This window comes from Berghia stephanieae, chromosome 4 (assembly GCF_034508935.2).
Source record: "Berghia stephanieae isolate SIO BIC M18660-M18661 chromosome 4, UCSD_Bste_1.3, whole genome shotgun sequence".
Taxonomy (NCBI): Eukaryota; Metazoa; Mollusca; class Gastropoda; order Nudibranchia; family Aeolidiidae; genus Berghia; species Berghia stephanieae.
Genome location: NC_088363.1, coordinates 33,186,172 through 33,201,171, shown reverse-complemented (window position 1 = coordinate 33,201,171; position 15,000 = coordinate 33,186,172). Strand labels below are relative to the sequence as shown.

Genomic DNA, 15,000 nt, shown 5'->3' with positions numbered 1-15,000 from the left:
GGTAAGGAAAGGGTTAAGAGTATTGCATATTTACCAGACGTGTAAGGTGTTAGCTGTGCCTTTTGTTTAAATAATTTATTTTCTTTCCCCATTGTGTAGTTGAAGTTGGCCTATGGTCGATTGTAAAGGTTAGAGGAGAGCTGGCGTTTTCTGATAAATCAACTCTCTCACCCCCCCCCCCCCCCCCCCCCCTTCATTTTGGCCAGAAAAATATTATTTATTCAAATTGCTAAAAAATTTAGAGAGTAGGGAGTTTCAGGTTTAAGATTTTTGTTGTTGTCGACGTGTTGTTAATTAAGTTATTTAAATTCCTTAATACTTAAATTTTTTTTAAAAATCTGGCCAATTTTGAAAATTAGAAGAAAAAAAAAAGATGTTTTATAAGAATAAAGCATGTAATATGTGCCGCCATTTTTACAACGCCCCCATCATCTTTTTTTTCCCCTAATTCCTATTTCTTGTCACAACCCCCCCCCCCCCCCTTTCCCCTCCCTTTTCCTCTTCCCAACCAACACACAGCGAGATCCTTATTTACTCACTTTAATCGTGTTTTCCCCGGGATTGCCCAGTACAGTGGTTTCTGGTTAAGTTGGTGGCCCAACAGAATGGTGTCTCATCTTGTACCAAGACAAAGCGATGTTGAGAATTAAAAGTCTACATGAAGTGGGAAAAAATATGTGTAGATAAAGGGGAATTGTTTTACTGTCACACCAAAATATATGAAGTGACCAATACATAAATCAATAAATTATTAAATTATTAAATGACAACATTTCAATGGATAAATAAATAATTATAGGAATAAGCAGGTAAGTATTTTCTTTTTAAAAAAAAATAATTATGCCCTCCCGCCACGGCATCATAAGATATCGTCGCCTAGTCATTCCATGAAGGAATATAAATAATTCATCAAACAAGGTGTCTGATGTCAACAGGAATCACCCATGTTGTCCAAAGTGAGCAAATTGGGGGTTAATAATCTTGCCCAAGGAAAAAAAACGAACTTCGCCCCCACTTCTTTAACACATACATGATTATGAATACGTAAATTGGTTTAGGTTAGGCTGGATATATTAGAACTCAAGATTGTCCATCCAACTGGCAAGTTTTCTGTTCGCGTAATAATCTTGTATCATATAGATAGTTCGGAGTTGACGTCACTCGGGTCTTTGTTATCGTTTTTTGCCATCGCGTTAATAAGTAATTCTCACTTAACTGTATTATCCAGACTATAAAATTCATGGTTACCCAGAGTTTTGTGTGTAAGTCCGTTATACTTCCGGATGGCAATGTTGTGAGCTTCTTAGCCAAGCGCATACTATCTATTGCCAAATTGATAGTTTGAGACGTTGGTAATTTGATAATTGATGAATAATGAGTGAAATTAATAAATAAATGAAAGGACAAATAAATAGGTAAATGAATAAGTCAATGAATAGATAAATAAGTAAATGTATAAATAAATACGTAAATAAATAAGTAAATTAATAAATAAATAAGCAAATGAATAAATACGTATATAAATGGATATATAAGTAAATGAATAAATAAATAAGTAAACAAACAAAATGGAAGAAAGTGATACAGAAAGAAAGGGGAGGGGGGGGGGGATTAATGAATGAAAAGTGAAATGAATGAATGAATGAATGAGTGAGTGACAAGACTTAGTTTTGTTTTCGATCTGGACATGAATATGCAGTAAATAGGTTTCGGTTTGGCCGGATATTAGAACGCGAGATACCGTAGTCCACAGATTCAGATCACGATCTGTGAACAGGCTACTCCCTTGTTCGCGTAGTGATAATCGTGTATGCACAGTATCATATTATTGCAGATTCGTTTCTTGGAAAAACCTCGTCACTGTGTTTTTTTCCAGCCTCCTTCTTCTTCTTCTTCTTCTTCTTCTTCTTCTTCTTCTTCTTCTTCTTCCACTCTTCCACATGAATACCAAAAACAAAAACAAAACAAACAACAACAACAACAACAGAAATAACCCTCCAGATAATACTTTCATTTTCCCTGACGTGACTAATATGTCAGACAGAAGGAACCAATTTTCTTAACATTGGGAGCGATCCTGATTCTGCAGTGTCCGGTGGCGTTTGTCATAATATTGTGCATGTCATAAACAACACTTAGAGCCACTCCGATTGTGTGGTTGTGAGTTTGTATCCTTATGTTGTGTCATTTTAAAGATGTGATAAATAGTCTTATTTCCAGTTGTGTTCAGCACACGTACTACTAACGTACTGGATTTTATCAGCTTTTATATTCTCGTGCTTTGTATGTATATATGTATGTATGTATGTATGTATGTATGTATGTATGTATGTATGTATGTATGTATGTATGTATGTATGTATGTATGTATGTATGTGTGTGTTTATTTATTTATTATAGATAGAACGAAGTTGACGTCACTCAGGTCTTTGTTATTGTTTTTTTTTTTTTGCCATCCATGTTTATGAGTAATTTTCACTTAATTGTATTATAAACGTTCAAGGTTACACGTAGTTTTGTGTGTTGGTCCGTTATACTGCCGGATGGCAATGGTGTGAGTGTGACGTCACTCAGTTTTTTATATTGTTTTTAGACAGCCAGTTTAATGACTTGTTCTCACTAAATGATATTAAACGGACTATAAACGTTCAAGGTTACACATAGTTTTGAGTGTTCGTACGTTATATCAAGCTGGCGGATGTTATGATTATTTTACCTATGCATGGTATCAATAATTCATTGTTTATATTTAGTTCTTTATCGATGATGTCTTGATATCATGAATTTGATATGGTAAGCCCAGGTTTCAGGTATAAAAAAAATATTTGACAAGTTAATTGTGGTCTCAATTCATGGGTTTTTAATGTCTGAAATATAAAATTTCCGGCCAATGTAAAAAAAAATAAAAAAGAAAGAAAAAAGAGGTTTGTCAATATAAAGCAACTGGCTGTTTCTTTAGATTGTTTCTTAACTTTCTAGTTGTGAATATTCTGTCGGACGTGCAAGATATATTCTAAATTGGACAATGTTTCGAGTCAGAGGGGATTACAGTTCTTACTCTGATAGGAATTCAGAGCACGTTTGCAGGCTACGTTCTGTCACACGATTGACCTCAACGATATTATCACCATCTTCATCGCCATTATCTATCTTTGCTGCTGCTGGTGATGACGGTGACAAATGTTCACGTTTTTCATCGTTATCGTCATTATCATCGTCGTCAATATCATCAGGTAATTTGGGTACTCTTGATCGCATGTGGTTCGGATCAATATCAGCAGCTGTGTTTGGCAAAACAAGAATTGATAATTTGATACACTTTATATAGACACTAGTGAAACGTTAATAGCTTTAAAACTTAAGGATTTATGGCATCTGTGTGTATTTGTATGAGAGAGAGAGAGAGAGAGAGAGAGAGAGAGAGAGAGAGAGAGAGAGAGATCGATCGAGAGAGAGAGAGAGAGAGAGAGAGAGAGAGAGAGAGAGAGAGAGATAGAGATTTGAATGGATTGATGCAATTGTTATGCGCCTAGAGCTTTATCGTATGGAGGATTGGGCGCAATACAAGTAAATTTCATTATCATTATTATTATTTTGATCGGTCATAAATAAGTGAGAAAGTAGTAAAACAAAGCAACAGCACCACCAACAACAGCAACAACATTATCAACAACAACAACTAACCAATAAAACCAAAACAAAACAAACAAAAACAAACAAAAAAAAAACCCATAAAACTATAAAATAAACAGTGTCAATGTATCATAACTCCAAACGCTTTATATGAATCTCTTGTTTGAGACTCTGAACAAAGTTAAATCGATCTATACGCGTCAACGTGAACATATTTACAGGTCTGATAACCGGACGCACTTAATATGGGGTCGTTTCAACACCTGTTATAAAGGACAATATTTTGCTTTGCTTTGAGAGTCTTTCCATTCCAACAATGAGACCATAACAATTTGGGTTATCAGACCTGCAAATAAGTACACGTCGATACACATCCAATTTCTATATATCTTAATGGTATGGAGTCAAATTAAACGGAATTCATAAAAGCAGTTTTAAAGTTAGAAATACCAGAAATACAATATTTTTCTTTCTTTTTTAAAAAAAAAAAATTATCAGTTAAATATAATTGTATCGATAGTCAGCGGATCAAATCTCTGAAGTCTCGATTTTCACAATCGATAGATCAAAACTCTAAAGTCCCGATTTTCACAATCGGTGGATCAAATCTCTGAAGTCTTGATTTTCACAATCGATAGATCAAAACTCTAAAGTCCCGATTTTCACAATCGATGGATCAAATCTCTGACGTCTTCATTTTCACAATCGATAGATCAAAACTCTAAAGTCCCGATTTTCACAATCGGTGGATCAAATCTCTGAAGTCTCGATTTTCACAATCGATAGATCAAAACTCTATAAAGTCCCGATTTTCACAATCGGTGGATCAAATCTCTGAAGTCTTGATTTTCACAATCGATGGATCAAAACTCTAAAGTCCCGATTTTCACAATCGGTGGATCAAATCTCTGAAGTCTCGATTTTCACAATCGATGATCAAACTCTAAAGTCCCGATTTTCACAATCGGTGGATCAAATCTCTGAAGTCTCGATTTTCACAATCGATAGATCAAAACTCTAAAGTCCCGATTTTCACAATCAGTGGATCAAATCTCTGAAGTCTTGATTTTCACAATCGATGGATCAAAACTCTGAAGTCTTCATACGAGCTTTGCGCACCATGGGCAAATCAGACGACTGATGACAGTTTTGATCCGCTAATCGTGGAAATTGAGACTTCAGGGGTTTGATCCACACTGACTGTCGATATTCATTCCTCTTAGTAAATCGTAATAACTTAATCCAATTCTCAGATCTTTTTTTAAAATATACATTTTAAACAGTAAATTCAATTTGGGGTTCCTGACCTCCCATAGTGGGCAGGGAGGTACTCACTGTGTCCTCTATCCCCCTATATCTGTTTTTCAACTTGCTTTCTGTCTTTGTCTTGGAATGAGATTACTTGGTTGTGCCCTGGCCTTGGCCGGATGCCCTTGCTGAAGAGGAAACAGTCAAATGTATAGATATTTGGGGAGATTATATTTTTTTCCATGTAAATCATCTCTGTTTTGCACTGTATTGTGTTTTGTTTACATATTATATATGATTTGTAAACATTTGAGTGTATTCCTCTTAGTAGGGACCTGTGCTTGTGTCTGGATGAGACTTTTAGGTGATCTCAAACTAAGTACTTTGAGAGTGTGCTCTTGGAATCTACGTTTCCTATTTGAACCAATTCCCCTTTGCCTTACCTTTTCTCGAGTGCTTTAATTGTAATTCTAGAACTTTTTACTATCCCATTTTCTTTCTTTTTACTGGCGCTGATATAACCTTAATGTGTTGCAAGCGCCGTAAAACCCTTAAAAACAAAAACATCAATTTACGCATCTAAACAATCCCGACATTATACCGTTCTGAAAAGGTTGGTCACATTTTAAATTATAAAAACAAACGTTTTCGGACCAAAATCAATGTGTTTTGCTTGTGTAGACTCCATTGTACATTGTATTATCATATTTTATGTTGGGTATATAATATTTATTATACTTAATGAAATGAAATTGCGGTCACGTCATCAGGTCAAGGTCACACGAGAATGTATCCGTGTCATTTGGAAAAATTATTATATCTACACCGTCGATGTTGTGAAGCAGTTATAATAGCAGAAAGCGTCATAAAACATCTGTACTTATCCGAACCAACTGCAGTTTACTTATCCGAACCCGATAAAAAAAAAATATTCAAAAAGTAGCAAAACAACAACAAAAAATCCAAGAAAACAATCCCCCCCCCCCCCCCCCCCCCCCCCCCCCAAAAAAAAATAACAGACAAACAAACAAAACCAACAACAACCCGAATGCAACTAAAAGCAAAACAAAAACATGAAGAGAGTTAATGGCATTAAATGCCAGGCCTGTTAAAGGTGATACGACCCCGCCCTCGCTTTTCATTTTTATTCTTTGTACCTCGCCTCTCGCCATGTTTTCGAGGAGTACGAATACATACTCCGAACTTCCAAATGTTTTCCTCGTGGCATCAACTATGGCTATGATACTCGCCGATAAATAAACTTTGTCAGCCTCCACCATTTTGTAGTCGTTCTTCTTCTTCTTCTTCTTCTTCTTCTTCTTCTTCTTCTTCTTCTTCTTCTTCTTCTTCTTCTTCTTATTATTTATTATTATTATTATTATTATTATTATTATTATTATTATTATTATTATTATTATTATTATTATTATTATTGTTATTATAATTATTTTTATTATTTGCACGCTTGTAAACGTAGGTGATATTATCTGGATCTTAAGATGTCACTAGTGTCCTGCTACTAATCTCCAAAAGCAATCAACCGACCTGCAAAAATTTCCAGGTCTGATAACCGAGCGCAGTTTTAGGCTTGATTTAACATTGTTGTAAAGCGCTTTGAGCACGTTTAGTGGATATTACGCTATATAAAAGCTCAATTAAAAAAAAATTCCATTACAACAATGAGCCCATAAGATAACAATTTACGTCGTCAGGCCTTCAAATGGCCTATTGCAACAAACTGACATGCACTTATTTGCAGGTCTGATAACCAAATTCCTTATGAAATCATTGTTGTAATGAAAATCTCCAAAAATAAAAATTATAAAAATAAAAAAGACGCAAAATATTGTCCATTATTACAACAATGTTAAACTAGGCCCATACGTGGGTTCGGATGTCAGACCTGTATATATGTATACGTCGCAACCAACCATTGAAATAAATTGTATTCTCTCATTCTCATTTCTCCACTCATCTGTTCATTTCATTTCTTCGTTTATTTGTCCCATCATTCTAGAGCTCAGCAGCAGTGACAGTGAGGTAGGGGACGGTCCTCAAGCTATGTCCACAGAGCGTCCGAGATGGACATCAGGTGGACAGCCCGTCGCTGGATTGACCGTACTTGACAGTGGGCAGTTGGCGGTAAGTACATACAGCTTAGAAATCCCCATCCTCAACCCTATTTGAAATGTTTAGTTTTTTTAAAATGTGGTTTAGTGGTGTGATTCTCGCTTTCGGATCGGAAGGTTCTGGGTTCGAGCCTCGCTCGGCGCATAAATGAGTCCTTGGAAATAGCTCTTTACCCACATTCTCTCACCGTACTCAGGTGTAAAATGAGTACCTGGTCGTTGTCTCTGTCGGAAAAAAATTGTAATATCGCCTCAGGCGTCATGTCTCGTTCTACATGTTAAGTGTTGCTGTTGGCCAGGGACCCCTTGTAAAGCGCTTTGAGCACGTTTAGTGGATGTTGCTCTATATAAAAAGCTCAAGTTTAAAGCTCAAGCTCAAGTTTTATGTCTACATTATATTATTATTATTATTATTATCGTTCATTGGGTTGGGTGAGTCGGTGACAACCGCGATCTCCATATAATTTGCATGACGTATGGTAAATGTCCAATTAATTGTCGTTATGCAAGGTTACTCCTTTTGTCAATAGTCATCATGACGGACCGATTATATACGTATAAACTTTACACCGTTTTATGTAAATAATATAGATAGTATGCGCTTGGCTAAGAATCTCACAACATTGCCTTCCGGAAGTCTAACTGACCATCACACATGCACAAAACTTTGTGTAACCATGAACTTTTATACAGTTTAGTGAGAATTGCTCATAAAAGTGGATGGCAAAAAAACAATAACAAAGACCTTAGTGACGTCAATTTCGATACATTTATAAATATTCATATTATTTAGCGCAGATAGATTCACCATGTTCAACGTGCTTCAAATAACTTAGTTTGAGTCGCCCATTATGCGTCCTTTTACACCAACACTCTTGTACTATTAGCCAGTGACTGGCGATTTAAAAAAACAAAAAAACCGAAAGAAACTATTGAAACGAAAAGAATTTTTAACAGTTCCTTTACAAACCCTTCTTCAGCACAACCTAGGTTCCTGTGGCTTTAAAGAACAGCAGGATTTCTTGCCATCCGTTTGACAAGGCGCTCGTTGATCGCAAAGAACTTTCGGGTACATCTAACAGTCCCAGCTACCCAATCATATATAGATGAACATCGATGGGAGGGTCTCAGAAAAAAAATAATCTCGCATAAATTAAAGACCCACAAGGACTTACATTAGTCGTCATTTTTTTTTTTTTTTAGATTTGAACAGCACTTAGTGAGTTGTCGTTAGTATTGCTCAAGGAAACAACTTATCCCATTTTTTAAACTATTGAATACAACTCACGATTTGCTTTCTTTCGGTTGGTCTGGCCTTGTATTTTGACGTGTGTTTTTTAGGTCAGTATCAGGCTATGAGTTTACGAAGGGTACGGTATGCCACCATCCCTGGTTTTAAAGTCTGATAATATGCTTTTCTACTTCTACCTTCTCATTGATTAGGTCTTTTTTTTGTGTTCTAAAAGGTGTTAGGCATGAGTTTACAGTTAGACTACTTTTACACCTCTGGTCATGTATTCAAAAAATTATGTTATACTCTCTCTCTCTCTCTCTCTCTCTCTCTCTCTCTCTCTCTCTCTCTCTCTCTCTCTCTCTCTCTCTCTCCCTTTCTCTCTCTCTCTCTCTCTCTCTCTCTCTCTCTCTTTCTATGTCTATCGATCTCTCTCTCTCTCTCTTTCTCTCTCTCTCTCTCTCTCCCTTTCTCTCTCTTTCTCTCTCTCTCTCTCTCTCTTTCTCTCTCTCTCTCTCTCTCTCTTTCTCTCTCTCTCTCTCTCTCTCTCTCTTTCTAGTCTATCGATCTCTCTCTCTCTCTCTCTCTCTCTCTCTCTCTCTCTCTCTCTCTCTCTCTCTCTCTCTTATCACTATTGCCCCCACGGCCTAATTAATTTGTTTACTCTATTTTCAAAAATAATCTTAAATTTACATAACGGACAATTTTGGCTGTTATTCTTTAAAAATTGGCCTTAAGACATTTTGAGAAGTTGTTGGTCATCACACTATATAGATATATATTATTATGACTTATATATTATTGGCCAAAATAAATAAAAAATATTGTTTAAAATGAATGAATGAAAAAAAAAAAGAAAAATATAGAAAGAAAAAAAGAATAAATAAAGGAATATGGAAAGAAAAAAAGATAGAGGAATAAATAAATAAATTTATAAATAGAGAAAGAAAGAAAGGAATAGATAAATAAGAAGTAAATGAACAAAGATACGAATAAATAAATAAATGAATAAATAAATAAATAAATAAATAATTGTTGTGACAGAGCGTATTTGACTATTCGCGACAGTATTTCATGTCACAGTAGTTTGTAATGGGTCCTGGAGTGTTAATGCCGTAACTCATCACTAATTACTCATTATAAATAATGTCATATTAATGGCCAGGCTGTAATCAACATGCATATTACATGACATTTTAGCTATCCTTGCAGCTTTAGAGAGAGAGAGAGAGAGAGAGAGAGAGAGAGAGAGAGAGAGAGAGAGAGAGAGAGAGAGAGAGAGAGAGAGAGAGCCCGTATGTTAGAAAACTAAAATGGGAAGTATTAATTTATATTCCAGTATCTAGACCGCATACGTTAATTAAAAAAAAAACAAACTCGAAATAACCCCCCAAAAATACAACCAAACAAACAACAAAAGCCCAAAACAAACAAAAAATAGATAAATGAATATAATTTAATTTTTTTAAACAAAAAAGAAACAAAAATTAAAACAAAAATAAACAAAAACATTAACTAAATTTCATAATATTCATTCCATCTTTAGGCTATTTATATCTCGATATCCACTTAATGTACCGACAGATCTTTACAGTGGGTCTCTATAAATTGTCGTTGATTTCACACACCATCGTAAATGACATTTGATTACTTTGATGATATATGAAATATTGATATTGTATTATATAGTTTGTTTGTAGTTTACAAAAAAAAACACTAGGAATAACTAATGGTTTTTGGGATAAATCATGATTTCAACACAAACGATAACCAGGGTTGCCAGATTATTTTTCAACAAAATGCCAGGGGAAGACTCAAAAAATGCCAAAACACTCAAAAAAATGCCAAAGTCTGTTGACTCCACCCCCACTAATAAAACTACTCACTTTTGATAGACAATTTACTTCATATCCTGGTTGCTTGCGTGTTTTCCTTTTTTTTTTTTTTTTTTTTTTTTTTTTTTTTTTTTTTTTGAATTATACTAAATTTCCTGTTGGGGTAATTTTTTACCTACTGACTACTAAGTGGAGTGCTAAACCACTACACCACGGTTGGATCTTAAGAATGAAAAAGAAATACATTAACATGAAAGGTAAATACGTAAACAGTTAAATAATTATTGACAATTACGAAAACTTACTGTTTCGTGTTTCTTATGATGTTTTTTGTTGAATCTGGTTCAAGTGCAGAGTAAAGGTGTCATTTGAAGTATAATATACAAGAAAAGAAAATGCCAAATGAAAATGCCAAATGCCAAATGATTTTTCTAATGCCAAACGGTTTTCAAAAATGCCAGATTTTTGGAATCTGGCATTTAAAATGCCAAACTGGCAACCCTGACGATAACACGTAAAATCCTTCATTACTATACACTATGTCGATACTTATTTTTTTGCTGATAATATAGTAGTAGTAATAAATCGTTATTGTCTACAAAATGGAAGATCTTTCTTGGTTTACATTGCTCGAATAAATTAATATAATGAACATTAATAGAAATGTAAAGGATCTTATTAATATGATCCTCATTACTTCGCAATGCATACAGACATCTTTTACAATTTAACACAACGGGGAACATAAATGTTTTTAATGCATTGAAAGTATTGATAGTATGTGAAACTTGTCACTTTCGATAATACGTGAAATTGACGGAATAAAAGACAATGTAAAAAAAATATCTCATGATTATTTTTTTTTTCTTCGAGCATAATTTTAAATTGGTCAACGTCTCTAGTTTGAGGCTATTTAATTGACAACCCTAGGGTCATTGTTATTGCAATCGATCGATATTTGAAGTGTAATGAAACAATGTGTCTTGTAAGTACAGCGTACAATGAATGGCGCATAATCGATTACAAGTTTAGAAGAATGTGATAAAACTATAATGACCAGCAAATTGTATGAAGTCGGAGCTTAACAAGCGCTAGTGGAAAATACTGAATAATATCGTAATCGTAATGTTTCTTGTGTGTTTATCATAATAATATTATGTACTGGGACACATAATGGGGTCCGGTGTAATCTAATTGATGCTTCACATGCGGTTGTTTTAACTCCTTAACAGCGACACTGAATTTTTGTCAGCTTATAAAATAGAATATGAACCTTTATACAGGCATTTCCACCTGTAATAACATGGAATAGAATATATAAGTTGGGACACTCACATTTTTGTCGATACGATCGTTTCATTGGGTTTCCATCTCCTCGGTCGACATTGGACCTGTATTGTACTTTTCAATTGAGTTCGATATTGGTGTTTTTTCGTCCTTATTCTTGTTCCGGTACGTTTGTTATTAATTGGGCGGTGATAAGTATTATTATGTAGTGACATGTTTTATTGTGTTCTACATATAGTAACAATAGTTGATGTTGGTGGGTACTGTAGATATAGGTGCCCTGATTTAAAAGAGCATTTAAAAAGTGAAGAATCGTTCTTGCCAGAATTGTTCATCTGATCGCACTCTCACGACGACAATTTGTTTCATCTAGGGGCTTACCCATGGGCTCTAGTGAATGATACTGTATAGCAAATGAAGAGTGTAAAGTAATGGTGTACTTATATACATTTGAAATTGGTTTGATTAGGTAAATAAAATATCACAATTGGCAAAATCGAATTTCGTCTTAAAGGATTAAATAAGTGTTTGTTATGGTGTGATGTGTGTAAATGGACAGGAATGGGTCATGTCATAGTACAAACGTTGGTGGTCAAGAAGATTGATAGACTATCTTTCTGGACAGGGTCTATAATTTGCGCTGGTTTTGATATCTAACGGCCTTTGCGTTGTAGTCCTGATTTGGGCTTATTTATTTTGTTTGTAGTTTGTAGCCATCGCCTTGTCGGATGTTTTTGCAAGGAAAAAAAGATCGTTGTCAGTGGTTCAGCGATGGTACGATGAATCGTCATGTGATAAAATCAAGCGACGTTTAGCGTTCTGAGTGGCCGAATGGGTGACAGTACATCAATAATTATCCTACTCAACCCGAGTGCGAATGACGTTCATGCTATTGTTGGCAATGACGGATATGATAAGGACGGGAGTGCAAAAACGACGCTTCCAAAGCTAAAGAATGGTTCCGTTCCGTGTCAAATACATGTACTTCGTTTTGTTTTGTTTTATAATGTGGTATAATATTCTATTCCCTTTTTGTCCAACCTTTAACGCCCCCCCCCCCCCTTACTCCGTGCGCCCCCCCCCCCCCTAACCGATAGTTTAATAGACGTAACTGATATCGCTTTCCCTTTGGCCTTAGACGAGATGGATAAGATTCCACGTTACGATAGCTCAGTGGGTAGGCCAGACCAGACCGACCGTCCATCACCGATCTGTCCGAGCCTCAATTATTTAGTATTAGGAATGGTAGGTGGTTTGAATAGTACTACCCATACTGCTGTACTCTGGAAAAACCCTTATTTTAGAATTTGGCCAGAAAACTCGTCCTTCAAATATCGATCGATTTAAATGACCCTCATCTTGGCAACAACAACAACAAAAACCTCTCAAATCTGGGACTTTTCGAAGTTTCAGGTTTGAGAGTAACGGCTTAATCTGACCAAAAGAAAGAAGGGGAAAAAAAAACAAAAACAAAAAAAAAAAACACAACAATAAACTACAAATAACCCCCACCTTTTCAAAATAACGATAGTGATAATGATGATGATGACGATAACATCTTTTAAAACCAGGAGTTAAACCTGACAGAACTACAAACTTTTTTTTGGGAGGCGGAGTTTTATTTTGGTGATGAATTGCATGAAAAGGGAAATAACTGTGTTATTAATTAGGCAAGTCGTACCCACACGACAATAACATTAGTGTTTGAAGTTGTCTGTTGATGGGAGAGTCCTGATATTTGTGCTTAGAGCATTTGTGACCAATTAATCGTGTCACAAAGGTAATATATTGTGATGCCTATTATTCAATTAATGATGATGATGATGATGATGGTGATGATGATGATGATGATGATGGACATAATAATGATAATAATAATAATAATAATAATAATAATAATAATAATAATAATAATAATAATAATAATAATAATAATAATAATAATAATAATGATGATGATGATGATGATGATAATAATAATAGTAATGATGATGATGATGGTAATAATACTCATAATAGTAATAATAATAATAATAATAATAATAATAATAATAATAATAATAATAATAATAATAATAATAATAATAATAATAATAGAGAGAGAGAGAGTGAGAGAGGTTTGCTTCTTTATCGACTAATTTGCCTAATTCTGATTTTGTCGTCTTTAAAAACTCGGAAGTTTTCTTCCAAGTTTATTCGGACGCGGATGGTCCCATTTTATACCAGTGCAGTAGACAACTAACTCTAAGTCGAATTATGGAAGAACAGGAGGAGTTACGGAAGAAAAGATCAGTGCAGAATGATAGGAGAAGGAGAAGGGAGGATGAAAGAAAGCAAGAAGACCCGAGTGTTTTTTAATTGGGTTATCTCCCTTGCTTAGACGAAAATAATATCAGGAAAAGAGAATTCATTATTATCTCGGCGCCCCCCCCCCCCCCTCCTCCCGCTCTCTCTCTCTCTCTCTCTCTCTCTCTCTCTCTCTCTCTTCTCTCTCTCTCTCTCTCTCTCTCTCTTCTCTCTCTTCTCTCTCTCTCATCTCTCTCTCTCTCTTCTTCTATCTTCTTCTATCTTCTATTCTACTTCTATCTATCTATCTATCTATCTATCTATCATCTATCTATCTACTTCTCTATCATCTATATCATACTGTCTATCCCATCCATCCATCATCCATCCATCCTAAAGGGGGATGGGAATAAGAAGCTAGTCTTTCATTTGCCTTGTAGTCAGCCTTTTGAAACGTTGGTCTCGGTCCAATTGCACACAAAACGTCTCCGGTTAGAGAGGTGAAAAGAAAAGGGGGCTGGGGGGGGGGGGGGGGGGGGGGTGGGGGGGGGCTTAAGTCTTTAAGGAGTAGTTGGCATTATCCCTACCTTCTGTCTATTGTGTTACAATGTACAGTGTACACTCTGTCGTACGTAGCTGTTTAGTGGACTGTATAGAGATTTGATTTCTACAGGGTAGGTGTGAAATGTGAAGTGTTAAGTGAATCGGTAAACAGTATCTTGATCATTAATTGGTGTTTGGTTCCCTTAAACTTAAACATTTGTTGTGGTTCCTGAACGCTTGTGAAGAATTTTCGATTTTAATTGGCGAATGCAATGCAAGTAAAGTGTTTGATGAACAATAAATACATATTGCCGTATTGTTGTATCACTGACACGACCATCTATTGATGCTATGCGTTTGGGTTCAATACTCACAACATCCGCCAATCGGATAAAACGTACCAATACCAAAACGATGTGTAACCTGGAACGTTTATAGTCTGATTGATATAATTTAGTGAGAGCTAATTACCAGAATGGCTGTCTAAAAACAATAACAAAGAGCTGAGTGGCGTCAATTTCGTTCCTTTTATATTACAGATGGCTGTGACTGTAACAAGCCCTTATTTAAAATAGGCCAGAATAGTTTTTACTTCAAATGCCAATCAGTTAAATTGACCAACAACATGACAAAACGTTTCAACCCTGAGACTTCTTTTGAATTGACAGGTTTGAGACTTTTTGACGAGTTGATCGTCCTTTTTAATAGTCATCAGCTATAGGGTGGACGTGTCAATGGTGTCACCTTCCTACGGGGGTGGACCTTTTAATAGGTGTTGTTAAACATTCTCTGTTCAGAATGAATTTAA

General features: G+C 35.4%; 1 protein-coding gene and 1 long non-coding RNA gene across 11 annotated transcripts in view; one reads left to right on the top strand and one right to left on the bottom strand.

Annotated features, from left to right (window-relative positions):
* Nucleotides 1–11,473, bottom strand: part of LOC144970445 (uncharacterized) — a 22,709-nt gene extending 11,236 nt beyond the window's left edge. The window contains exons 1-2 of the long non-coding RNA XR_013644958.1: nucleotides 11,412–11,473; nucleotides 540–654 (exon numbers count right to left, since the gene is read on the bottom strand). This is a non-coding gene — a long non-coding RNA (uncharacterized LOC144970445). The remainder of the gene's footprint in view (nucleotides 1–539; nucleotides 655–11,411) is intronic.
* The window catches only part of LOC144970444 (arf-GAP with Rho-GAP domain, ANK repeat and PH domain-containing protein 1-like), a 152,015-nt gene that overhangs the window by 49,268 nt on the left and 87,747 nt on the right, over nucleotides 1–15,000 (top strand). For 9 of the 10 annotated variants that reach the window (XM_078910096.1, XM_078910090.1, XM_078910092.1 and 6 more), the window contains one exon: nucleotides 6,899–7,023. In XM_078910096.1, the coding sequence (XP_078766222.1) occupies nucleotides 6,899–7,023 (125 nt within the window). Of the gene's footprint in view, nucleotides 1–2,797; nucleotides 3,234–6,898; nucleotides 7,024–15,000 lie in introns of those variants that run through there. The other variant, XM_078910098.1, reaches the window with a different exon arrangement.